The sequence below is a fragment of the Mixophyes fleayi genome, chromosome 11, assembly GCF_038048845.1.
Source record: "Mixophyes fleayi isolate aMixFle1 chromosome 11, aMixFle1.hap1, whole genome shotgun sequence".
In the NCBI taxonomy this organism is placed as follows: Eukaryota; Metazoa; Chordata; class Amphibia; order Anura; family Limnodynastidae; genus Mixophyes; species Mixophyes fleayi.
In genome coordinates, this window is record NC_134412.1 from 40,992,514 (window position 1) to 41,020,460 (window position 27,947).

At 38.8% G+C, this 27,947-nt stretch overlaps 1 protein-coding gene across 3 annotated transcripts in view; it reads left to right on the top strand.

Moving 5' to 3' along the window:
- Window positions 1–27,947, top strand: part of LIG1 (DNA ligase 1) — a 251,148-nt gene that overhangs the window by 27,871 nt on the left and 195,330 nt on the right. For 2 of the 3 annotated variants that reach the window (XM_075191317.1, XM_075191316.1), the window contains exons 3-6: window positions 9,712–9,810; window positions 11,755–11,956; window positions 25,575–25,683; window positions 25,761–25,895. In XM_075191317.1, the coding sequence (XP_075047418.1) occupies window positions 9,712–9,810; window positions 11,755–11,956; window positions 25,575–25,683; window positions 25,761–25,895 (545 nt within the window). The remainder of the gene's footprint in view (window positions 1–9,711; window positions 9,811–11,754; window positions 11,957–25,574; window positions 25,684–25,760; window positions 25,896–27,947) is intronic. The other variant, XM_075191318.1, reaches the window with a different exon arrangement.

The window sequence follows — 27,947 nt, forward strand, 5'->3', positions numbered from 1 at the left end:
CCATTTCTCGTTACAGAAATGCTCAAGCTAATTTAGGGTTTTGATAGGATTAATGTCAGCACTCTTACCGGGCCCCTAAAGAACATTTTCCAGTTTTCTCCGCAGAAAATTTTGCCAATCGTGTGGCATCAAGAAGTAGTCTGGTGGGGGCCTTTGCAATAATTAAATGTTGAAATATTGACTTTATATTGATTTAACCTTGAGATTAACATTTTAAATATTCTTCTCTTCTAAGAGACCCAGTTTTCTGCAGCTTTTTCAAAATCAAAATCTGTAGGATCTGGTCCCTCTAGTGAAATCGGCATCAGCATCATTATTGTGCTCTGCTTCATACGATTTCTTAAACCGGTTTTAATTTTGTTTTTAGAGTAGAAAATTCTCTCACTTTCAGCTGTGCTTACAGGTAGATTCTTTGAGCTCAGTTGTTGAAAAATTTATGCATTATTTGTTTTGAATCTAGATTTTTGTATGACTAGCTCAAACAATTTTGATGCAACTGCCCATTCTAGTTTACTATTTTCATAGTTTTAAGATTGCAATCCTTCCATTTTTAGAATGCTCAAAAATAATCTCACAAGCCTCATTTTGATCATGGCTGTCTATACTTAAAACTCTGGCATATCTGGAAATCTTGCTTCTGGGTGGTTAATAACTGTGTCTATGTATTTACCATAGATATTCATTTTAAAAGCAGTAGCATTAGCATCAGAACAATTTATTGGAAGGTCTAACCATTCACCAGAAAGATGTAGATGGAGATTCTTAAATGAGTAGCAGTGGTGTGTGTTTCAATCCCATAATGCATAGTTTTGTAGATTCTAAAATGGGTCTATTTCTGTTAAATTGACATCTTGCCTTCGCCAAACTTTACACAATTTAGACAAATAAGGCAGAACAGCTGAAAGCATCTTAAGTGAAGCTGTGAAATTGTATGTTCTCATATATTTGTTTAAACCTTCAGCTGTGATGTCCTTTGTTTAGTGGCCTCTTTCTAGTGCAGCAATGACACTCGACAAGCATTCTCTTAAAGAATGTACTGCAAAGTCAACAGACAGCCACCTAGTGTCACTAGCCATTTTAAGTTTAATCTAAGGACTGTTCAATATATTCTGGATTTCAGTTTACCCAGCCATTCTAACCGGGGAAGTTTGAAAAAAGAATAGTTGTCTTAAGATATCGTTAAAGTTTGTTTAAATAAGGCACCTCAGCAGGTGCTTGGGCACTAGCAAGAGCCAGTCGGTGGTTTATACAATGACAGTTGACTATTACTCTGCCTGTTTCATCCTTTAATAGTTTTGCTACTCCTTTGTGCTTCCCAATCATGACAGCTGCTCCATCAAAGCCTAGACCCATCAAGTTAGTTTTTTTTCAACCCTATATTGGCAAGTTTCAGCTTTGCCATCAATGATACGTGTTTATATAAAACTGACAGTAATCTCGTTTTTTAAGTTGACAAACGTATATAAATTGCTTCAAAATTGACATGTCTGTCGTTTTATCACATAGAACACTGAAGTCATCTGCCAAATGCAAATGTTTAAGCATGTCGCATCTTATTTGTGAAGCAAAGATGTTGAGGAATTCTTGCATTGTTATTTACAAAGTGTAATTTGCATTATTTCCAATATCAAGATGCTTTAAGTATGTACAACCCATAGCCTTGTGGTGCTCAAGCAAATTTCCATATAATGTAGTATATGGAGGTTTGTTTCTTGCCATCCAATACATACTTCTTAAAGCTCCCACAAAAGCATCCCTCTACAAGTTACTCAAAACTGAAATTGATCGTTCAAAAATGCGTTTATGAAGGAACTGGGTTATGGGAAATTGAAGTTTATCTGAACACGAATCGGTGTCTAATTTACTTTGCTCACGGTCAATTAAACTTTCTTTTTTGAAGTCTGTTGCATGGAATAGTCACCCAAGTCACTCCCTTGTTTGTGGCCAGTCTCTTTCCATATTTTATACAAGTGGAACACATCATTCCATTATCTTTTACCAACAACCACTGAAATGTTTTAAACCAGTCACTATTTACCCCCGACATACGATGTTTAGAGAAATATGAAATTTTTCATACAAAATAGACTGTGATTAATAAGATGGACCAGCCTTGTCTGCATTGTACGTGTTGAAATCTTTGGTTCTGTTGTTGTGTTCGTACTAATTTTTCTTAAAAAAAAAATTAAGATTGCTTTCTGATTTTATTTTCTTACTCATTATGGGTAACAGCTGGCAGAACACATATATATATATATATATATATATATATATATATATATATATATATATATATATATATATATATATATATATATATATATATATATATATATATATATATATATACATACATACACATATATATAAGATACTGCACAAATGCTGTTTGGACACCAATAATTTTTTAAGTGCCCACGTACTGCACAGATGCTGGCTTTACAGTTCACCAGCAAGTGTCAGTGAGTTGTGACTGCCAGCTGCTGGGGCGGCAGGGTATTTTTGCCAGGTGGAGTGCCTGGCAAATAAAGGATGGGGAGGTCACTGATTGGTTTTCTTCATTTAAACCACTTCATTGTTGTTCTAGCAGTGTGCATTGGATAGTTTTCATTTTGTAAAACAAAGTTTCTCCCCAGTTTGTTTTTTGGCAGAGGGCAGCAGGCTTTTGTTCAGAGTTTCTCCATCATGTACACCAGTCATCTTCCAATGTGTTTTGACAAAGTCCTGATTAGCATGTGTACACTCTAAACACGTTTTACAAGATTAAGCTTCAAATCTGTGCTATTCATTTGACATAACCATTTGCTGAAAAGAATGGGACTATGCACGCGTCATAGAGATCTATGAACACTACCGGTCGTGAGCGTATATACAATGCAGAATTGGAGCGATGTTGTTTCACCATTGAACAAGATTTTTAGTTCAGTTTACAAATCAAATGAAACAATGCAATGTGCTTTCTAATGATGATTATTCATCGTTGTAGCATACACACTTATTCAATATTGGACCGAATGGTCGTTTATCGTGTGATTAGTCTGAAAACCCTGTAGGGTGTACCCAGCCTAATGCTTATTCCTGTTCTTCTGTAAAGACCTTTTTTTGTAGACAGTCTTTGAGATTATTGACTCATTTACCATATCTTCCATAACAGCATGTTTATGTTGCTTGCCTAATGTCACAGTTGACCTTGTAGTTGCTTCTCTAACAAGTGCACTTATTGCCTAGTGACTAATTTTAAGGGAGGATTCAATTAGCCATGACATGTCTCGCGCTGTTCCGGAGACACTTCGCAACAGAGATTTCATAGAAATTTCAGCTGATGAGTGGAGATTTCTACCTTAATTGCCAGCAATATGCGAGGCGTGATGTTCGCGCTCCACATTGCTGGCAATTGAATTCCCCACCCTAAAGGTGGGGTCGTCTGATCTAGGCCATTTAGATGTGCTTCTTCCATTGCTTTACAATGGACTTCACTGGTCTCGTACCAATCCCAAGATTTGTGGCTCTTTATAATCATATTTCATTGGAGTTCTTTCTTCCATTTTAATGCTTCCTTTTTTTTTTTTCAATCATGCTGTAGGACTCTACTTCAATTTACCCCCCAAAAAGTGGTTGTTTTTTTTTGTTTTTTCCTTTTACTCAAGTGGCGTAATTTAACAAATTGTGACTTGATGTTGTTCACATGTAAATTTAAATTTGTACTTACAAGCGGTATGGATAATTTTTACATTTCATCACTTCTGATTTCTATTTATACCCCATTCATACTGCACCAAAATCCCGGGTTTTTGCCGGGGCGAGCTCAAACGACCCGGGTCTTGGTGCAGTATGAATGGTACAAGTCCAAAATCCCGGGTCTAAAAACCCGGGTCTTCAACCCGGGATTTATCGAGGGGTAATTCCCGGGTCGGACCCGGGTCGTCTGCACTATGAATGGTGCAACCCGGGTTGCACAGAAAACATGCTGATTAGCTGTCTGCCTGTCTCTGGAGGATGATGTCATCGTTGGAAGCCCATGGAACATTGTAGAAGCTTTTTAGGAGAGATGGTGGATGGTGTTCTCAACATAAAGCTGAAGCAGAAGTGTTTTTTTTGGGAGAAAATTGCTTTTAATAGATTACAGAAACAGTGTTTATTTACAGCAATTATGACACACTGGATGGAGGAAGAGGTGTGTGAGCTGCTGAATGTCAGAGGGGAGGAAGAAATTAGAAGGCAAGTGACTGGGACTGTGAAGGATGCCACAGTGTACTACAACATTTCCAAAATACTCACACAACGTGGCATAAAGAGGACACGGCAACAAGTCCTGAACAAATTGAAGTCCCTGAAGAAGCAGTACACTAAAGTCCATGACCACAACAGGCGCAAAAGTGGCGCTGAAAGAATGGACTGGCCCTTTTATGACCAGTGCAATATGGTCTTTGGACATTCTCCTCTGACAAATCCAATTGCACTGTCATCTTCTAGCAATGTGGATGCGGCTATACCAACACCACCAGAGAGCACACAGACAAGCGAGACTGCAACGATAATAATAGAAGATTCTATTGAAGACTCCCCAGAACTGGAGTGCTCTGCCACAACAGATGACACCAACATGTCTTGGGAGGAATTGAACGATTCACAGACATTCCCTGCTGCGCAAGTCGTTACAGAAGAAACGCAGCCAGAACCAGTGCCAGTGCTAAAACAATGACAACTGTCATGATGGATCAACTGCGGGAGATGGACAGCACCATGAGGGAACACGAGAATACACAACTGTAGCGTTTCATCGACAATGAGCGGGAACTGCAGGACTCTTTCCTCATGCAAATCATGAACATGCAGGAATGCGTGTTACGCGAAAATCGTGAGTGTATTATGGGATTCATGGACAGACTCCTCTCACGGGTGCAGGCACCTCCTTCAGGTCCTTATTATTATGACGGACATTATCCTATGTACTAGCGGGGGCAACCCATGTTAGGCAACAATAACCCTCCAAACCCGGTACAGAATACACAACATGCTCAACCTATGGGTAACCCCAACATAGAATGCCCACCGGGTTTTCCACTCCAAACCACTCCACCACCAGAAATGCCACAATATAGGCAATTGTAAGAATCATGTTTTATGGTCAAATGTTTCAGTTTATTGTTATCATGTATGTTACGTGTGATCTGGAATCACACCGTTAGCTTCTCATATAACGTGAAAAGCAAATTTGCACTTACTGTTTGGGCACATTTGTGTCTTGGGTTTACTACTTATGTATAAATTTTATTTTTTTCTGCATGCAAGTAAGCACTTTTATATTGTGTCATTTTATATTTTTGTGAAGAGACATATGAGGAAATATGTACAAAAGAAAATACAATATGTGAAATAAACATGTTTTTATTACTTTTACATTTGTGTGGTACATTCAAACAAGTGAGGTCAAATTGGCAGTGAGGGTGGTCCTAATAAGTTCAGCAGAGGTATTGCACATTCCACTCAGGTAGAAATTGCTCTTTTTGTATTTCGCAAATGTTATGTAAAATACAGCAAGCAGCAACCACGTGGGGCAGAAGCTTGGTGTCAATGTCAATGCGCTTCAATAAACAGCGCCAACGTCCTTTCAAGCGCCCAAAAGCATTTTCCACCACCACCATCCGAGCAGAGCTGAGGGTATGTGTAAACCAGATCTGTTCCTGAGACAGGTGATGTTGCTGAGTGAACCCCTTCATCAGCCAGCGCCTCAAAGGGTAAGCAGCATCCCCAATGATGTGTACCGGTATCTCCACACCATCAACAAACGTAGATTTCTGTAAATAAAAACATGCAGTTTCACGTCACCATGTTAAAAATATTGGTCAAATAACGCAGTACACTTGGTACTATATGGTGAAAATGCATTTTGCAAGTGTTACATCTGTATATAAAAAGGGGCGGTAAATACATACAATATTGATAGCAAACAATAGTATATAAGCTTCAATTACAAAAACATCATACAACATTACACCTATATTTACCTCTCTAGGGAACAGCCAGCCATCTTGTCTTTCCTCAGCAATTTGGTAAAGGTCTGAATTTGCTAGAACTCTTGCGTCATGGGAACGTCCAGGCCACCCGATGAAAACATCTGTGAAACTAACATAAAAAAATACATATAGCAATGTTTTACAATACGCATTACACATGGCACAGTCACATAAAAAACCCCATAAAAAATGCTTACCAATAGTTGTGGTCAACCACAGCCTGCTGAATGATGGAATGCCAGCCTTTGCGGTTGTAGTAATCCGCATTTTTGTCTGTGGGGGTAATGATGGGGATGTGTGTCCCGTCTATGGCTCCAGCACACTGTGGAAACCCACGCTTCAGGAATCCTGCAATTGTATCATCCAGGCGCTGACCTTGCGGTAAGGAGATGAAGCGATGATACAGGGCTTCCAGCAATGCTGTGGTGGCTTCATGCACTAAAGTGCACACCGTGGATATCCCCACTCCAAACAAGCAGGAGATTGTCCGGTATTCTCCAGGGGTAGCATACCACCACAACACAATAGAAAGGCGCCTACATGGTGGAATAGGTTTCCCAAAGTTAGTGGCCTTCCTGGAAAGTGCTGGGGTAATAAAGTCCAGCACATAGTTAAATGTCCCACGTGACATTCTGAAGTGTTGCATCCACTGCTGTTCCTCAAAAGCTTCCACAGTAGACCAGAAAGCTTCTCCGTGGCTATGCTCTCTGGCACGCATGGTTCGGTTACTGGCAGCACTGAATCTCAAAATTGAGGCAATGCTGGCCCTGAGAAACGCTCTCCTCCTGCGCATATACAGACACCGAGTTTTCTTCTGTTGTGCCATAAACTTCGCCTTCCTCCTCCTGAACTGGGACTGTGCAAAAGTGCATAGTGTCAGCAGCTGCAGCAAACTCTCATTTGCTGCATAAAACAGCAAAAAAATACTAGTAAACATGAACTCTGGGCTACACAAAAGTGAGTGGTCGGCCATGATGAAAAGTAATGTGTTAAACAATCACCACCCACTTTTGCATTATCTTTATGCGTCAACAAACCAGTCACCTTTCAATGACATCACCTTTTTTCAGCCAATGAAAAGTGCTCTGGTGATGATTCCCAAAAATTGCCAGGGCACAGACTTGTGCAGTATGAATGGGGTCAACCCGGGAAATTCCCGGGTCCGAGGTGCAGTATGAATGGTGTTTCTGAGCTGGGACGCTCCGAGCCCCGGCAAAAACCCGGGATATTGCAGGGGCGGCAGTATGAAAGTTGTATTATGGAAAAGTTTTGGAATATTTTGATTTGAAATGGTACACTTCATCAATGGCAACAATTTTATTTGGAAACAGATTTATTTGAAAAGAATAGTTTCCAAAAAAATCTAAAAAAAAATATTTTTTTTAGAGGTCTGTAATGCTAAATATATACATTTTGGTTATTGAATCTCTTAACTTATTGAGCCCTGTCTTTTTTTTCCCCCTAAATTCTTCCCAAGCTTAGTTGGCTGTGAGCACCTCTTATATATGTTTTACTTGCATGCTTTTTGACCAGTGAAAATACCATGAAAAATTTTGAATTACAGACAATGATGTTATCCTTCTAACAGAAACTGTTTTTTTTTTTTTTTTTTAATGTGAATGTTATAATGGGAATTCAATTGGCCGTGTTACTGTAAAGAGTAACGCGGCCTAGTCACTATTATCATTATTACGGTAATAATGAATTCCCCTTTGTATTCTTTTTGTAGACAATCAGGCAGATGTATAGGTGTGGACATGTAATTTATGTTGTTAAACAAACAAGTTTTGTTTTCATAGAAACAATATAACACTAGTCCAATAATTTGTTGTTTCAACTGTTTGTTAAATCCACCTCGATCGCAGAGCTGCAGCTATTTGTAATATATCCAGTTGTGTATTGATATTGAATGTTGTCCCCCTTTTTTTTTTTTTTTTTTTTTTTTTATAGAGTTGATAAATAATGCAGTATGTGCAGTGTTGAATTCTACTGAGAATTATCTCCATCTCTCAACACTTGTATTGCTTGTGTTTCATATTTAAAAAAAGCACGTGGGAAGTAGTACATGTGGGGTATGATTTCATCTTACTCAAAAAAGGGATTGCAAGAGAGAGCAACTGACAGCTGCAGTAATTTGAGACATCACAAATCTAAATGCTAGTTATCACTCTTTGAAAACAGATCACAGTAGTGGGTGCAAAGCACAAGACATAAAACTAATAGATAAACAAATGTATAATTTATTTAAGAGAAGGTCAGGCAGCAATTGTATTCATGAAGAGCAAAGATAATATATCATAAATATGGTGTCAAATAAAATAAAATGCCTCCTGGGCATGATTTTGTACCATCTTTTATATTTTATTCATCTAGTACAGATATATTATGAACTGGGTATTGTCTTTTGCTTCTAATATTCAATATCCCATGTTATCTGTATTAATAGTTTTCATCTTGTCATGTGTTCTGCACTCCCATTTTGCTGTCACTTTATCTACTTGTTTGCATGTACTTTTTATTTATTCAGTTTATGCATTTGTGGAGCTTTCACATACATTTCTGTGAATCAGATTTTTTGTTTATCCTAGTGCACATCAGCATTTCATACTTTTAGTACACATAGGGGGGAATTCAATTCCCCCCTGATTAACGCAGCGTTAATCCTACTACCGTTAGTACGGTAAATTTAACTCTGCTTTCTGAAAGCCGGCGTTGAAACTACCGTAATAACAGTAACAGTGCGCATTCCGCATTACTTTTTACAGTAACGTGGCCAATTGAATTTCCCCCCATAGTGCCACACAATTCCTATTTACTGTATTTACACCTCTTATACAATAAAATTCTAATGACTTCAAGAAGCTAGACACTGAATAAAATATACTATTACTTTTACTCAGTGTCTTGCATCTTGAAGACATTAGAATCCAGTGTGTGTTTTTAAGATTACTTATACTTTAAATAACATTTCTGATAAACACACACACTGAATTCTAATATGTAAATAGTAATTGTGTGGTACTATGGGGGGGAATTCAGTTGGTCCCGTTACTGCCGAAAGTAACACTGCCTGCTCACTATTACAGTTACTGCGGTAATAGTGCGCATTATTACCGTTAGTACGGTAATCTTATGCTGTTTTTTGCTCAGGGAGACACGAGTAAAAATCCGGTTTAAAATTACCGTATTAACAGTAATAGAGCACAGGACGCGGCCAATTAAATCTGCCCCTATGTATGTTACTAGGCTTGAGCCACAAGATCTATTTAGCTAAAAAGACTATATTAAACAAAAACAGTAACATTTCTGATAAACCTATATTGTTAAGATAAAGTATAAATAATCTTAAAAACATACTATGAAGATACTATTTTTGTTTAATATAGTCTTTGTTTTGTAAAACAGAACTTTTTGGCTCAAGCCTAGTAACATACATAGGGGCAGATTTAATTGGCTGCATCATTGCCGAAAGTAACGCGGTCTGTGCTCTATTACTGTTAATACTGTAATTTTAAACTGGATTTTTACTCACGGCTCCTTGAGCAAAATTCAGAATTTAAGATTACCGTACTATTACCGCAGTAACTGTAACTTTCCCCATATAGTTAAAACAATACATAAAAAAAAAAAAAAAGAGTCGATGGATTCTGTTAACTTATCTGTTTTTATGCTATCTTTTTCTTTTCATACTTAGGTCATTTTTTCAGCCTAAAACAGGAGTGGTTCTAAAGAAAGAAGAAAAGAAGACCGAGGAGATAGATTCCCAAAAAGCAAAATGTTACATTGATAAAACGTAAGTGCGTGCTTTCACTGAAAAAAAATAAAAATAAATACCTAAGGTGGCATTTTTACTTTGTTCTTGATAAATGTTGATTGCTTCACTTCTTTTCTCCTTGTGTGTTTACTGCAACATTTAAATGATAGTGGTAAAATTTACTGTCAACTAATGCAATCAGTGAACCTTAGTAATATCAGAATATCCCAAATTCAAATTTAAATGTGCACAATCTTTTTGTTGTTGTGCCTATATAAGAACGATCTATGCAGCAATTAAACATTACTGTAGAAGGCAATGTTCATGTAACAGAAGGTTAGAGTAGTGCAATTGTCTATTTCAGGTCCAGGTTAATTCCAATATCCAAGTAGCTGTTGCGATTAAGTTATTGTTTACATCTCTTTTGGGAGTTGTTTGTTATTAGCTCAATGGTAGCACATTTTCCTTTGTTCCTTAACCCCATCAGTGATATGGATGAGTGGAGCAATTCTCATATATACCCCTACACTGCAGAAATATTTGAAGAGTTAGTGGATGGGATGAGGACACTCGAAGTGCCCCATCTTTTTCTCTCATCCTGGCTCTGAGGTTCAGGGGCACCCTCATTTTAAAGAGAGGAATCTCCTCTTTCACACATTATCACCAAACACCCTATGCTACAGAAAATACTAAGTAGTGCAGGGATGGGGGGTGGGTATTGTAATGTCCAGATCTCCTCTACCTTGACTCCTAGGAACTTTTGGAATCCCTCATTTTAAAATGGGGTAGTCCAGTCTTTCAAATGATTTTCCCCCTTAGTAGCTGTTTGGTGATCACTGAGACCCCCTCTCCCATCTATTGGTTTTGTAATTTTTTGTAAATAGCCCATGTTTTGTAAATAACCTAGTTTTGCAGAATTTATGATTTGTAAAGGAATCGTTTGAGAGCATGGTTTACCTACATTATTCCTAAAACTAGCCCCTGTGCAAACTAACATGGTTTTGGAGTACATTCAACATGGAGATTTCCTGTAATTTTTTCATTAACCAGCATTTGGTTTCTCAGTTCAAGGGCTAGATAAAAATTAATAAAAAAAAAAACAAACCTCCATATTTTATAAAACTAAATGCTTTTTTACAGCTTCGAATAAGGGTGAACAAAATACTGTGTAATGCAGGAGCCAGTCAGTTAAATCTAGCAGCTGGTAGTATCTTAAGATAGTTAAGATGTAGATTCATTGACCTAAAAAGAAATTACTTTCAAAAGCTAGACCCCAGCAGCGTTTCTTTAGGTAGTGTATTTAGTTGAATGTTTTCTACCTTAGGTCCTTAAGATTGTTAAGATATACTGTGCATGTAACAGCTGCCTGCCTCTTCAATATTTTCTAAAGTGTCCAGGTGTAAACAGTTGAAATGATGTAATGCAGTGTATGGAAGTGTAGGAATCTATTTTAAACGTGTTTTTAAACAAAACTATTTGAAAGCGTTAAAATAACCTTGGGGTAAGATGCATTAAGCAGCGGATTCTGTAGGCGTTGCTGTTCGGCGACTTTGCAGGGGAAATTTAAAACAGCAATGGCTTTCAAGGCAAAACTTGCCTTAAAAGCCATTGCTGTTTTAAATTTCCACTTCAAAGTCGCCGAATAGTGTCACCTTGCAGAATCCGCTGTTTAATGCATCTTACCCCCTTGTGTGTTAAAGCCACCAATGTCAGACCACACAGTCACCATACCCACTCCCCCAAATGCTATGTCAAGATGAATATGTCATAATAAGGCTAGTCATTGAAGTGTGTGTTTTGGATGGCAACAACTTACATTTATTCAGGTATAATACATATACAAATAAATATACCATATTCTGATGTTATACTGATAATGCTCTGCCTATAAAACATGAAGATAATTTCTCAGTTCTTTGAGTTCAAGATCAAAGTAAATGGCGGTTTCAGATTGTACTTTGCCCTCTTGTATTTTTGCCATAGTAATGAACATCCTTTAAATAAGAAAAATGGTACAGTCCAGCATGATGATGATGATGATGATGATGGAGAATCTCCCATAAAACGTGTTCCTAAGAAGTCTGTAGAAGTTCTAAAAAGTGACAGTGAAGATGAAGTGATGATAGATGTTGAAACTTCAGAAACTGGAACTGCTGATACTGTTGTAACTATTCCTAAAACAGAGGTAAACCAAATGTCCGATGTTCCAATTGATCAATCTCTCAGTCCATCTTTCTTGAGCCCTCTTAAGATCTCTTGAGCTGTTTCCAATGCTTTGTCTCGTGCTCACATATATTTTGAGTAATTACATAAAATCTATAAAGTATTAATATATAAATGTTATTTTACTGCACATATTGAGAGACCTCGGTTATAATTTTATGAAGGCAGTGCAACCACTAGGTGGTGCATTTGCATTGGTGATCACACTTCCCCAGTGTTTTCTTACTGTATTAATCTCTCTCCATGAAAAACATATTTTTTATTAACATTATCAATATAAGAAACTTATCTTGCAGCTGTTTTTTTTTTCTTCATTTTATTATTGCTACTGTATGGCTAGTTGTTTTCTATAGCATTAGGTTGACTAAGTAAAAACATGACATAACACCTTGCTGCCTGATAATTCTGTTTTGTCATGAATTAAGAAGGGAGGGACTGCAAAAGTCCAGACAAACATTGTTTAAAAAGTATTTGAAATAGTTTGGCTGGATTGCCCAGTGTAAGGGATGTTAAAAGCTACTTATCATTTGTTTCCGCAACAGATGTAGTTGTCATAAATTACACATTATCTTACTATAGTAAGTTGTTATGCATAATAGTGTATTTTATCTACAGTATTTCAAATTCAATGAAACGGCTAAAGGAAAAGGTAAAAAAAGATAAAAGTATAAACTTTCTTTGCTCCTACTTCGACTATATAGCGTTTTGCAGAGGATATTTGATTGTTCACAGCATTAACAGTGTTTGCATGAATCTGGCATTTTTTGGGCCTAGAGAAGGCTTGTTCTGTGACCTTCAATATACTTACAGTGAGTGGTGTGTATGAAAAATAATCTTTCCTTATGATCGCAGCTTTATTTAACATCTTCAGTTTCCATAAGCTCCTAAAACGTTTGGAAATATATATGTATGTGTTATTGTTATTAGTAGCAAATTTATAGAAACCTGTTTTTAGATTAAGTAGTTCTGTAAACCTAGTGGGTTTCCCTGCTTAAAATAAATTGCTGCCAGCTAAGACTAAAGTTGTGGCACCTGCTCTTTTTTTTTTCCTTCCCTGACACGATTGGTGTATAATTGAAAAACCAAAGGTCTTTCCTTGGTTCCCATTGCTCTCACACAGTGCAGCAGCTGTGGTTGCTGTGTGCATGTCAGCATAGTAACAGGCAGTTTGAACTTTGTCTTTGACATACTGCCCCTAAGGTTCGTGACTTGCACTGTTTTATCCAAGCCATGTTCAGGAAATTCAATTTGAGCTGGATGCTTAGCTGCTTCTAGCAACTGTGAGACAGCTGTTGAAAGCATGAAACAGAAAAAGAAACAGCTTATCAGTGTGGGGAGAACATACGGTTTACGCCCACTACTTTCGTCTTAACCCCTTAACAAATTTAGATGTAGAATATATGATGATGGCACTCCCATGGGTTCCTCAGTTTGAGATTTCTTTTAAAGTTAAAAAATAAATAAAAAATTGTGTGTGTGTATATGCGGGCCTGTCTTGTTGTGTTTTCCAGTCCGTATCACAGGGAGCTACAATTCATCTCGCTATACACAAGCATTAACACATTTGAAAATACCTCAAGTATGTCATTTACACTCTGCTTTTAGTTCTTAATGAAATGATCATTGGCTGTTGTTTAACTTCAACCACTTGTTACAGCAGGTGCTGTTAGAGCTCTGACATTGCAAGTCCTATGGATGTAAAGATTAACATGTCTCTTTATAACTCTTTGAAATCTTGACGTGTGCCAGTAGATTCTTGCAGAGTATCATTTACTGCTGGGCTCAAGTCCAGAAAAGATTCAATCCCGTTAAATTATATAAAGTAAAAATCTTTAAAGACGAATTGTAGCATAAGGAGACCTACCGTTTGAAACAGGGGCTTGATAAGGAAGTCTTTATTGCTAAAAATCACATCAAATTGTCATTGATTTGTAGTTTGCATGGTGCTCTGCCTTGCCAGATGGGGATAGCGGAGTACACCTAAAAGAGGGTTTTGCGGGATAGACAATATAAATTCTGATGTGAAAAAGAGTATAGGGACCTGCTCATTACAAAGTTTACAGTCTAGTGGATTAGTACACACTTTGTTGTAGGCTAAACATTTTCAATGATCATGATTTAGAATTGTGTATCGTGCAAAATCTGTATAAAGCAAGACCAATTCAGTCGTCCTCTGTAGTGTTTCCAATGTTATTTGCTGTGAGGATACCTGATTTTTAGAACCGAAGTTCACTAGGTTACCCTGCCCTCTTAGTTTCAGGAATCACACAGGCAAGGAGAAGAACAGAACATATGCTATCTTCACTTTTTCTAATGTAACAAAACACTGCATAAGACTGCACATCTTAGAGAATAGGTGAGCAGATCACCAGTGATAATAGGAGTGCCATCAATGTTCCCCACCCGCCTTAGTCACGTACAGTTCCACAGGCAAAAGAGTCTGTCAACAGTAGGATCAGAAAGTCTTGGGGGTATATATACTAAACTGCTGGTTTAAAAAAGTGGAAACGTTGCCTATAGCAACCAATCAGATTGTAGCTGTTTGTAGAATGTATTAAATGAATAACTAGAATCTGATTAGTTGCTGTAGGCAACATCTCCGCTTTTTCAAATCTGCAGTTTGGTAAATATATCCCCTCGTATCTTGCTGTTCCTGGCTGCTTGTCCAACTCTCCAGTAGCGTGATGGGCCTCTGTGTATCAGTCTTCCCACTCCTATGGGTGCACCAATTTAGTCAGAACCTGGTGAGTATCTCCCAATGGAGTGAGGTGATGACGGGTATCTAGATGGAGCAACAGCCTCTTTCCCAAGATGCAGGACAGCAATGATCACAGAAACTCAACACTAGTCAGCCCTGCACCTTCCAGGAAATGAATACTTAGAAAATTCATAGTAACAACTCCCCCCACCACCACCATGGAGTTGTCCTTATATCCATGGTCAAATTCCGAGTGCGTTTTTTCCACCTCCCTGCAAACACCTGGGTCTCCTTCTTAAACATCGGTATGTGCGGGACCGGGTGGAGTGGAGATTAGCTGGCCTTCAACAGTAACTCCCCCCTGCCACAATGTCTGGGACAGTCCTGTGGATAGTCCTTGGCTTTCCCCACTTCCAGATCTTCGCTAGCACCCTCTCACTCCTAAAATTAACGTCTTTCACGCTTTTGTTACATGTCAGAGCTTCTAGCTATCTCTCACTTCCCATCTCTTCCTTCTTACTCACCCATGTGTCCACAATAAGCCCTCCCGTTAACTGCCGGGTGAAATTTAAGAATTGGACCTGGGGTGACAGCCCATGTAACCTTTCGAGTTGACGGGCGTTGGGAGATGTTACCTAGGCAGTGTTTACAGAAAGATATTTTTCTCTTGGATCACTCTCTTTTTTTTTTTTTTTGTGTAGTAGTTTTTGGGAGAAATTAAGTTTTTTACTGTATAGGTAATTGTATTAGATCAAGATGTTTACTTTATTAAGGAGTACAGAATTTATTTTATTGTAACTTGACTGCAGAGAATATTCAAATGTGTGGATGCATGGTGCCATAAGCTATGTTAGAATTTTTTAGCTGGTGTATTGGACTGACCTATTAACTGATGCAATACTCACCTTTACTACCTTTGCATTTGTTTTTCCTGCATAAGTTCCTTACTATGGACGATGAACAAGCATAATTATGTGCCTAATATCGTTGTCGACATACTGAACTGAAGGTCAACTATAAGGCTTTGTTCCCTAGCTTGAGATCCCAATTGGTAGCATTTAGTTTGGTGTTATTTTTCTAGAACTCCCACTGTATGTCCCATTTCGTTTCAACAGAGCTTCTGTGTGGCTACTTATTGAATGTGTGTTGCTGATCTGGGTATAGATTGTGGTCACTGGCAACACTGCTTGCTTCAACGCTTTAATTCAGTGGAGTAATTGATGCAGTTGGCTTGCGACAATGTGCAAGAAGCTCAGAGGAGGCTGTGCCACTATTATAACTGCCAGGCCCAAGGACGTGAGCTGTCTGTAGGACAAATGGCTATGGTATTGGTCCTAGTAAGGAAGCACAAGCTTCAGTCGACCTATGCTGGGCTTTACACAGTAGGAGAATGAAGGGGCAGGGTTCATCACAATCATTCTCATTCGCAGCACTGCACAATAAACAAAAAAACAGAAAACAAAAGATGCTTAAGGGACAAGACAAACAATAAAAAGGCTAAATAAAAAATTAGAAGTGACTATAGTAAGGAATTACTTATGAGGACACAACTAGAACCAAGGAAACATCATTGCAAAGAGGATGAGGAAATAGGAAGTAGTGAGGGCCAAATTTGTGAGAGTTGGCAATAAGAGCTGTAGGGCAGTAAATTGAGACAATCGTGGTGGAGTTAAAGAGGCAGGTGGAGAGTAAGGAGGGTATTGTGGGGTCAATGACCCCCAGGCAGCGTGAATGGGAGACAGGGGAGGGGGCGACACTGTCAACCTTAAGGGAGATCAGAGGAGGGTATGTGATGCTAAGTGGTGGAAAGATGAGCTACATTTTGGATGTTGAGCTTAAAGTAGCATCCAGCTATCCAGGTGGAGATGGCAGAGAGACAGTCTGAAACACAGGAGGAAGGGACGGAGAGAGGTCGGGGGGAGGAAAGATAGATTAGGGTGTTGTCTGCAAAGAGGATATTGGAGGTCAAAGAAGTGGATGCGTTGATAGAGGAGGTGTAAAGGGGGAAAAGTAATGCGCCAAGAAATTGCCTTGGTAAACTCCAACAGATGATAGGGAAGCAGACACCAGAGAAAGAGGTACTGAAGGAACAATCAAGAGGTAAGGGCTAAATCAGGAAAGGACAGTGTCGTGAGTGGTGAACGTTTGTTTTAAAGCAGAAGAGAGGATGCTGTCGAGATTGTTAGAGAAAATGAGCTCATTGACTGAAAGTGTTAAAGGAGAGAGACAAAAGTGTGGAGGAGGCGGGACGGAGCAGGGTCGAAAGAAGTGGTTGAGGAGGGGGAGATGTGAGAGGACTTCACCGTTCATGGCAGGAAGGAAGTATATCATGACGGATTGCCATTTTCCCTCTTTTGAAGCAAAGTTGGGGGGGGGGCAGAGATGAGAGTTCATGATGGCAAAGAGAGCTGGGAGGACATGAGGTTTTTGTTGTAGGACTGCTTGGCAAGTGAGATGGCAGAGTAATAAAATGACCAGATGAATTTGAAATGGATTAAATCTGCTTCGAAGTGGGACTTTTTACAAAGGCGCTCAAAGGAATGGGAACATCTCTGAAAGTAGTGAGTGAATGTGGGCTGCAGAGATGGTGGAGTTGTAAGTTGAGACTGTTGCATTAGGGCAAGACAAAGTAGTGATGGGAGGGAGGAGTAGTTCAAGGGTGGTAGAGAATCTGGAAGGGTTAAGATCACGCAGGTTGCATAGTGTCTGTAGGGTTTTGGGTGCAGTAGGGAGGTGAGGTTGAAGGATTGAATGCTGTGGTCACGAAGTGGGAAATATGAATTGGGGAAGTCAGATGTCACCGAGGGGAGATAGGAATTCCTTTGACCCATCTTATCACGGTGTTTGAAAGTAGAGGTCCACTGGGGGATATCATGGGCAGGGAGGCCTTTGGGGGCAGAATTACCATTGGGGGTGTTAACATGATGTTAAAGTCCTCAAGGATGAGGGTGGGTAGGTTGGAGGAAAAGAAAGTTAGGCAGCAAAAATGTTGAGGAAGTGCGATGTGGAGGTGTGTGGCTGAATGACTGCTATATTAAGGTTGCAAGGGGTGAAAAGACATATGATGCAAGTCACTAAGGAAGAGGGAAGGGACAGTGGAAACAATAGGTAGGTGCAGTTAGTTAAACCTGTGGTGGGATAGGCATCCTTTTATCTTCTATGTTTTAGCCCTGGATAGTTCTGACAGGAGGTTAAGTAATGATTATATTAACCGGTTTAAAGTATAAGAATTAGGGATATTAGCCATTTGCTGTTCACCTATGAATGACCCCAAGGAATACAGAATCCCTGACTAATTAGCAGCATCCGAAAAGAACATGGGCTGGAAACAGTGTCCATAGGCACACAGCTCTCAGACAAAAACAACATAAGAGATGTGCTGGAGGTACAACAATTTGCCAACAGACCTGGCCGCACCACATTGGTTGCCCATCATGTCGACACTGGTGAGGCTTGGCCAATTGCGGTGCACTATCACAGGGTGAGTCCCAAAGTGTCAAGCATGATCAAGGAGGAGGTAGAAATGTTGGAATTGGGCCATCCAAAAGCAGCTAGTACAGTTAGTGTCCATAAATACCCAATATATTGGGTTGTTAGTAGAGCTTACAATGTTCAATGTTTCATTGTTACTGTGCTTAGTTGGCAAAGTGTGTAAATGTGCCAGGTGTGTTTAATATACATAGCTAAATGAGTATATTTGGGGAATTGACAAATGCCATGAAAGCCACATGGGCATGTCCATATGGGTAGTTAGCAGGACCAGTGTTTTATCCGGTCAAGGCTTCTATTTTGCTATTAAGGGGATGAGGAATTGTTTGTTAGATAGCACCTGTTGCCAGTAAAATAAAGTTGTCTGCCTCCATGGTTGGTTGAGTGAGTGAAAAATAACCACATATCTTCACAAATGGGTTTAGGTTTTGTGTGGTATATTTTCTTAAATGTGAGACACATGAATGTCAGGTAAGTTGGAGTAGAAAAAAATTTTCAGATAAAGAAACAATAGTTCATATGGTTACTGTAGCTCTGTGCTATGGCATTAACAAGGCATCCGTGACCTATGAAATAAACAGTTTGCACTTCCATGGTCTGTACAGCCCAGTTAAATTGCGTACAACATGGGCATGCAGGAAGTGAAAAGTAAGCAGTTAAGCATTGTAGATGGAGAGACATGTGGAAATCTGGGTTGCAGATAGGTAGCACATAAGACAAGCTGTGATGTCAGATTAGGCAATGGATATGGTGACAATGAGGGTGGATACACAAGGGGTTACTGACAGATTAGATAGGACAGCGGGAAGATGACTTGTGGTGGTAATGTGCTTCTGGGGAAACAAAAAAGGAAATAAGGTGCACAAATGAATGAAGAGAGAACTGGGTAGAAAATATTATTGGAGGAATTGAGGAAAAGTGGAAAGACAAAAGGACAGCCATAAGGCAAGGGGTGTGGGTGGGTGTGATGAAAGGAGAAAAAGGTCAAGCAAGGTGTATGTGGGGGCAAGTGGCCTCATGAGTTAAAGGCCAGTGAGAAGAAAGATAAAAGTGAAATGAAGGGAAACTCAAAGGGGCACAGAACTGAGATCATTGCTGCCTGAATAGGCAGAGGCCTCACCGTGCTGATAGAGTAAGAAGTCATAAGCAAAATTACTGGGGCCAAGGCATATGTGAGTGTGTTTTGCTTTATATGCTTGTTTCATGCTTGTGATGTTTGTCTCTGTGTAGTGTTAAGGTTTGAGCTTTAGCAATTGTAACTCCACTTTTGTGAGTTGTTCTGGTCGACTCATACTACTGCTACAGTAATTGCATTCTCCTTTCGTGCTGGGGGAAATATATTCACCCTCATATGGTTCTACTGTCTAAAAAGGTCAGTATCTGCTGATATCCTGTTCTGTCAGTATTTACCTGTTGGATTCACTAGATGGGAACACATTAACTTATGATAGAGAGGTAACAGCAGATCTTCCTTGTGACATGTTCACCATGGCACAACCACAGCAATGACTATTGCACTTTTTCAAGCTTCACATTGGGAGGTGGTTTATCTACAAGCCTTCCTATTTCCATTATTAAATGAATAGATAATAAGCCAGGTCTATTGATTTTTGTTGGGTCAAATAGCTAAATTTGCTAATTGATTGTACGATGCTGGCCAAGAATAATAAGCATATTTAGAAGTATTTTGTGTTTTAGCCTTGAAGCTCAATCTTTAGCTCCCTATACATGGTATTATTTTAAACAGATAAAAGCCTTACACACTCAAAATGAAATAAACAGAGCAGCCTAAGAGTCTATACAAGCATCACTTATAACCTGTAAAGAGGCATACATTGAATTATAGACAAAAGCCTTGTGGCTAGATTTACTAAACTGCGGGTTTGAAAAAGTGGAGATGTTGCCTACAGCAACCAATCAGATTATAGCTGTCACTTTGTAGAAGGTACTAAATAAATGATAGCTAGAATCTGGTTGCTATAGGCAACATCTCCACTTTTTCAAATCAGTTTAGTAAATATACCCCTAGGTCTTTATTTCTTGTCTTGCCACAGTGCTTTTATTGATGGTTCTGCTCTGTCTGCCAGAAACTTACTCAGAGACAAATGCTAATTTCCAACGCATTTCCAGAGTCTTTGTCAAGGCATCAAGTTTGTGGCAGCCCAGCAAAACCATCATTAGAAGTACTGCATTAATTGGAGAGAAAAGCTTCTTGAATATTTGGAATAGTGAAAAAATGGAAGACTTTTGGGATCTTACTGTGTGTGGTCTCAATTTGGATTCAAGGACTTTTAAATTCTGGTCCCCCTTTTTTAAAAAGAAACAAATAGTTTATTCATTTCATCATTTATGTTTCTATAAATTAAGCGCCTTAAATAATAGTTTTATATATGTGCTACAAATGGCATAACTTAGTTGGTAAATGTTCTTTGTGTGAAAAGTAATGGTAATATTCTTTCAAATTCGTTTTGTTGGAAAAACAGGTCAGATGGTGGCTCCCAGGTTGCTTGCCATAATTTTCACCTAGAATATAAGTTATTATTTATTATTATTATTATTATTATTATTATTATTATTAATCATCACCATCATCATCCATTTATTTATATGTACAGCATATGTACATCCATTTATTTTTTAAAACCGGACTAACTCTTACACTAAAAATCACTCATCCACCAATGCCTTGAATGTCATATCTATATGAAATCTTATGATTACCTTTATATGGATGTTCAGGACAACCTTATAATACTATACAACTTTATGGATATAACTGTATAAATCACAATGTCCTAATATTTATACCGCAGTGTTGTTAATACATCTACTGAACCCCATATAATAAAATCACAATATCTTTTGCAAGCTGCCATACATGGCCATTTTAACATTAGCAGAAAAATATATGTGAAATCACACTTCACATTAAAAACAAATCTAACAATAAGCTAAATACATGTCACCTTTATAGCAAAAATCTTTAGGTAAAACAAAAAAATGAACCTATAAGTGTTCATCATCTAGACATCTTAACTCCATAAAAGACATGGGATAGATGACAATGGATCATCATATTACGACCCACTTATAATTCATATATTCTTCCCCTTACTATAAATTACACACATCATGCAATATCTGTAGTGAAACAGAACAATATATTTCTCATATTATAAGAACCACTTAATTTCAAAATCAGAGTTTAACCCTGTAGGTACTAATGCCTGTAGTGTATATATCCATTACATTTCAGCTTTGGCTAAAGTACCTCCCAAATCCCTATTTTTCCATGATGTTTCGATCATTTGTATGCCCCAAAAAGCTTGTATATGTTGAGGATTGCATAAATGAACATTCTTAAAGTGTTGAGATAGAGAATGTGTTTCAAAGCCTTTCTTAATGTTGTAGATGTGTTCCCTCAATCTCGTTTTTAAGGGACGGGTAGTCTTTCCTACATACACTTTCCCACATCTGCATTTAATAACATAAATAACGTTACTTGTGTTGCACGTGATGAATTGATTAATTTTAAATTTATGCCCATTAATCTCCAAATCTGTGGTCTTCATTTTATCCGATCTGCATGTTCTGCAGGCCATGCAGATACCGCATCTATGAAACCCCACTGTTCTGATGGATTTCTTTGTATCTTCCGGTAAACTGCTCCTTACAATTTTATTTTTTAAATTCGGTGCTTTTTTATAAATAAAAACTGGTCTATCCGGAATGATATTTCCTATTACCTCATCACGCTTCAAAAGATTCCAATTTCTCTTAAAAATATTCTCTACACACTTATGTTCTTTAGTGAATTCAGAAATGAACGCCCACTCAAAACTCTTTGACATGTTGTTCACATCTTAATTCTTATTTTTGATGAGAGTTTTTTGGTCACAATTTAATGCTTTTTCTTCTGCTTTTCTTAAACTATCCTCACTATAACCTTTTATCATAAAGGCTTCTTTCATTTCTTTAATTTGAGTCTGGCATACTATATTATCCGAACAGTTCCTTCTCACTCTTTTCATCTGTCCCAAAGGGATGTTATCCACCCAAACAGCATGATGGTGACTTTCTCTTTGAATATAACTGTTGGTATCAGTTGGTTTCTTATATGTTTTCGTATGTAGTTGGCCCTCATTAATATAGACTGTAATATCTAGAAAGTTGACCTCTGTTCTACTAATGTGAAAAGTCAATTCAATATTTTGGTTGTTGTTGTTCAAATATAAACAAAATGAATCCAAATCACTCTCTGTTCCTCTCCAGATAAAAAATATGTCGTCTATATAACGTAACCAGGTCACCAGGTTCGCCCCAAACTCATGACCCTCCCAAACATGCGAATTCTCCCATTGGTTCATGAATATATTCGCATAGCTTGGGGCAAACCTGGTGCCCATGGCCGTCCCGACACGCTGTGCGTAATAATATCCTCCAAAACGAAAATAACTGTGTTAAAATAAAAAGAATTCCTTCTTCAATGAAATTCTTTATACCCTCAGTATATTCTGATCCTTTAAGTGCTGTCGAAACCGCACTCAATCCTAGTTCATGCTGAATAATGGTGTAAAGTGATTTTACGTCCGCTGTTACTAATATTAATTCTGGATCCCAATCTACCTGAGCTAAACTCTGCAAAAAACTTTGTGTATCTCTTAAATATGATTTACCCTTCTTTGCTAAAGGTTGAAGATATGTATCAATAATCTCTGATAGGTTGACAGTTGCAGAACCCGTGCCCGATATAATGGGTCTTCCTGGGGGTTTCAATGGATTTTTGTGGATCTTAGGTAATGTATATAAGACTGGGGTTTTAGGGAATGGGATAATCACAAATTCAAGAATATCCTTATCTAAGACACTCTCTTCAATATATTTAGTGATCAATTTTCTCAAATCATCAATAATAGAATCAGTGGGGTCGGATTTTAGTTTCTTATACGTATTGTTGTAAAATTTCTTGGGTATAGTACTCTGCATCCATTACAACTACTGCACCCCCCTTATCCGCTGGTTTAATAACTATTTGCTTATTCTTTCTTAAATTCTCTATCGCACATCTTTCTTTGTATGTTAAGTTATGAGTTCTATTCCCTTTCCAGGATTTCTTCTTTCCAATCTTTTTAATTTCTTCCGTTATGATCTTATTGAAAGTTTCAATAAAATTTCCTTTTACATATGTGGGGAAGAACACAGATTTTTTTCTTGAATTTATTCTTTTCTTTGAAGGTGTTATTCTCTTCTATTTTATTCTGATCTTTACCTAGAAAAAACTTTTTTACCGTGATTTTCCGTATAAACTTTTGTAGTTCTACATATAGATTAAATTCATTCAAGTTGTTCGTGGGAGCAAATTTTAAACCTTTCTCCAATACAGACAATTCTTCTTTAGATAATTCTATCTTACTCAAATTGTATACATCTGAGACCCCATTTATTATACTGCTATTTTGTATTTTACCAAGATCTCTAGTTTCTATTCCATTTAATTGTTCTGTCAAAATCTGCCCACATTCTCCTATTCCTTCATAGACTACTCTATTCCTTTTTCTCTTTCTTTTTGTTCTACCCCCCTTTCTACCTCTTCTTCTCTTTCTTTTTACCTCCAACGATTTCTGCTTAACCTTCTTTCTAAAAAAGGATGTACATATGCTGAGGATGTCTCTCCTGGTTCTTCATTATTCCATTCATCAAGGATTTGAAACTCATTCCTTAAAGGTATGTCAAAATTATTCTCTTTTCTATTAGAATTTCGTAAATGTGTATATCTCCCTTCATTAATGCCCTCAGAATGTCTGAAATTATCCGAGGACCTCCATTCATTCCTTTCATTAAAATCCCTCCTTTTTAAGTTCTTTCTAGGGTCCTCAAATCTCTGATTGGACTCTGAATGAACATGGGAATATTTTCTATTCCTTCTAAATGGTGGAACTTTCTTTCTGGAAACAGGCCTGTTGAATCTACCTGAAATATTATCTCTTATTCTCTCAGGTGCCTGTTTAAAATTCCCCACATGTCCTATCCAATTGGGGTTATTATAGTCATTAACCCTAAAATTCAGGATCAAAGGGACGTGCCTACCACTATCTCTTTTTGGATGTTGATTTTCCCCCTCCTCTGCTGATCTCATATCTCTCTGAAACTTTTTGCGTTTTCCATTCATAGTTTCTTTTGAATCTTTCTGTATCCTCTTCTCAATGTTTGTCTCTATTCGTTTATACTCCTGTAAATTGTGGAAAGGTTGAAGAAGGGAGTCATATTCCTCTATCTCATTTTCTAATTTTCTTAAATCCTCTCTTCTATCTTTCAAAATAAGATCCATCAAAGAGAAGGAACAAGTATTCAAAATTTTAGTCCATTCCTCCTTGAATGTAGATGAGGCAAGTTCAAAAGAGGGATGTTTATCTATGACTAATCCTTTAGGTATCACTTGTGCAGCTGTGTATTTCTCAAGTGATACCACCTCCCACCATAATCGGTTCTCCTTTATAAGTGTTTTTTCTAATTTATACATAATACTTTCTAATTCATCTTTATGTATATTGACCTCTCTTTCATTTTTTGAAAAAATATCATCTACCCAGAAATTTCTTCTATTCCTATGAGCGAACATGGTGCTAGCCTATAATACTCCTATAGTGGAAATTCAATCGATAGCACAGAGATAAGAGTATACCTGGGCGCTCCACTAAGATATGCAGCCTAAATATGTGACTGTGAACCCCACTATAAATTCACAATATGGCAATATTTAACAAAACAATAGTCACATACATTGGGCGCTTTCTTTAACACTCAATCCGTTATATAAATTTTCACCTTGTATGGGGAAACGTATAAATCCATACGATGTATATTCTTTCTTCAGTATATCTCAAACATGTAAAGAAAACATACAGACAAACATCGTGCGGATGGTAGACACAAAATGTACAATTTTCAACCGTCGCCCACGATAAATAAAATGCACACGGTGGTAAGTATTTATAATAAAAATCCAATAGGTGTCATAACATAACTCTTCAGAGAAACACCCCTTAGGGGTATATGCTTACGAGACAAAACTCGAACATGCACTTCAAACAGCTGTCTTAAATCCAATTGATCACTTTCCAGACACGATAACCACCTTTTACGTTCCCTCAGCACATGTAATGAAGAGTTGAAACCAAAAAGGACATCTCGTGTGATACAATTTAAAATTTATTGCAACAAAGTAATAAAATTTCATTCCTCAACCAAGAATGGTTGAAACAAATAAAAACTCGTACCAGAGACTGAGCTCCCACAATCACATAACTTGATTGCTTTTTATATTGTGTATAAGTAGTTATTGATTTATTTATCTTTCTATGGTTAGTAATAAGTATTTTCTGTTTTTGTAAAGGAAACTTCTCCACAGGTTGTCTCTCCTGGTGGTAGTCAACCGACAGACTGCCCACTTGATTCTGGTTCACTTGGTGTGTCTCCCTCCAGCATTCCTTTGCGCAGGACAGGTATAACATTACATCTAATAACATGGTAGAAACCAAATTTTAAACATTTGGTCACATGAGTTTTACAAATTGTGCAGTGAAACCATTTTGTTTGATAGCTCGGAAACAGTTACCCAAACGAAAACTGGATGATGCTGCAGCGGAAGTAGGTGTATTGAATGAGGAGTCCAATGGCCAAGAAGTAGTTGCCAAGCGTCAAAGAAAAGAGGCAGGTGTGTGTTTGGGAACTTTTTTCTGGAATGCAGTTTTTTACTGCAGGTTGGTTTTATTAATATCACCATAACCAGCCTGTTCCTCGTTACTCACAAAATGGGGATTATAGCATGTGCTTTTTTTAGTCCATGCTTTTGTTTCCTAGCTCAACAGAATACCATTGCAGTGTCTAATTACATGTGGATAAGGGGACATTGTAGCTCATTGTAAATATGTATGTTGTTTATTGTATCTTATTGATATTGCATGGAAGCTGTTAGTCATTGTCCTTAAAGTGAAGCCAGGTGGGTTATGGGTAAGGATCAAATTGCAGGATACAGGTGAGGGAGAAGGCCAATAAGTATCCATTGTTCTCAACATGACTAGTTGTTGTTATTATTATTATTATTATTATTATCATCATTTATTTGTTAGGCGCCACAAGGTTTCCGCAGCACCGTACACAATACAAACAGGAGACCATACAGGGTGACATAGTACAGAGCAATAAACACAAAGTACCAATACTTCAGAACTCCGGGCAGACATATGAGCGAAGATGGAGTAGAAGAACAGGTATGGAGACAGGAGGGGAGAGGGGCCCTGCTCATATGAGCTCACATCCTAAGGGAGGGTGGACAAACAGGCACAGAAGGAAACCATTAAAGTAAGGTAGAGAAAGGCGGGGCTGGTGGAGAGAGAGGAGAGCGAGAGAAGGATGTTACGAAGGTGCAACAAGGTAAGGGTTAAGTGGATTGTTGGTAGGCTTTGAGGAACAGGTGAGTTTTGAGTGCCCGTTTGAAGGAGCACAGACTGGGTGAGAGACGGATGGAGCGAGGGAGGTCGTTCCAGTGGAGGGGAGCAGCTCGGGAGAAGTCTTGGATTCTGGAGTGGGAAGAGGTGATCAGAGTGGAGGAGAGGCGACGGTCATTGGCCGAGCGCAGGGAGCGGGCAGGGGTGTGAATGGTGAGGAGGTTGGAGATATAGGGGGCAGTAGACTGGGAGAGGGCTTTGTACGTGGTGGTGAGGAGCTTGAAAATGATCCTGTAGGGGAAGGGGAGCCAGTGTAAGGCAAGGCAGAGAGGGGAGGTAGAGGAGGAGCGGCGTGAGAGAAAGATGAGTCGGGCAGCCGCATTGAGAACAGAGCGAAGGGGGGCAAGGTGGGAGAGGGGGAGGCCAGTAAGGAGAAGGTTGCAGTAGTCGAGGCGGGAGATGAGAGTGTGTATGATGGTTTTGGTGGCATCTTGTGAGAGGAAGGGCCGGATGCGGGCAATGTTACGCAGCTGGAAGCGGCAGGTTTGGGCTAGAGATTGGATGTGGGGGACAAAGGAGAGAGAGGAGTCAAGGGTGACACCCAGGCAACGGAGCTGGGTGACAGAGGAGATGGTTGAATTATTAATCACGATAGAGAGGTTGTGGTGAGAGGGGAGCCTGGGGGGAGGGAAGACAATTAGTTCAGTTTTAGAGATATTAATTTTGAGAGCACGAGGACATCCAGGAGGAGATGGCAGAGAGGCAGTCAGATACACGAGAGAGATCAGGAGAAGATACGTAGAGCTGAATTTCGTCAGCATAGAGGTGATACTGAAGACCATAGGAGGAGATGAGTCCCGAGTGAGAAAGTGTAGAGCGAGAACAGAGCCCTGGGAGACTCCAACCGGGAGAGGGGGTGGAGGCAGAGCCAGATGTGGAGACAGAGAAGGTGCGGTTGGCGAGATGAGAGCAGAACCAGGCGTGGACAGAACCAGAGAGGCCAAGAGAGAGAAGAGTTTGGAGAAGGAGGGGGTGATCCACAGTGTCAAAGGCCGCAGAGAGGTCGAGGAGGATGAGTATGGAGAAATGACCCCTGGATTTGGCTAAGAGGAGGTCGTTGGTGACTTTGGCCAGGGCGGTTTCCGGTAGAGTAGAGGGGGCGGTAGCCAGATTGGAGAGGGTCGAGGAGGGAATTGTCTGAGAGGTAGTTGGTGAGACGACAGCAGACTATCCGCTCAAGTAATTTGGAGGCGTAGGGGAGAAGTGAGATGGGGCGATAGTTGGCGAAGGAGGTGGGGTCAAGATTGTGTTTTTTGAGG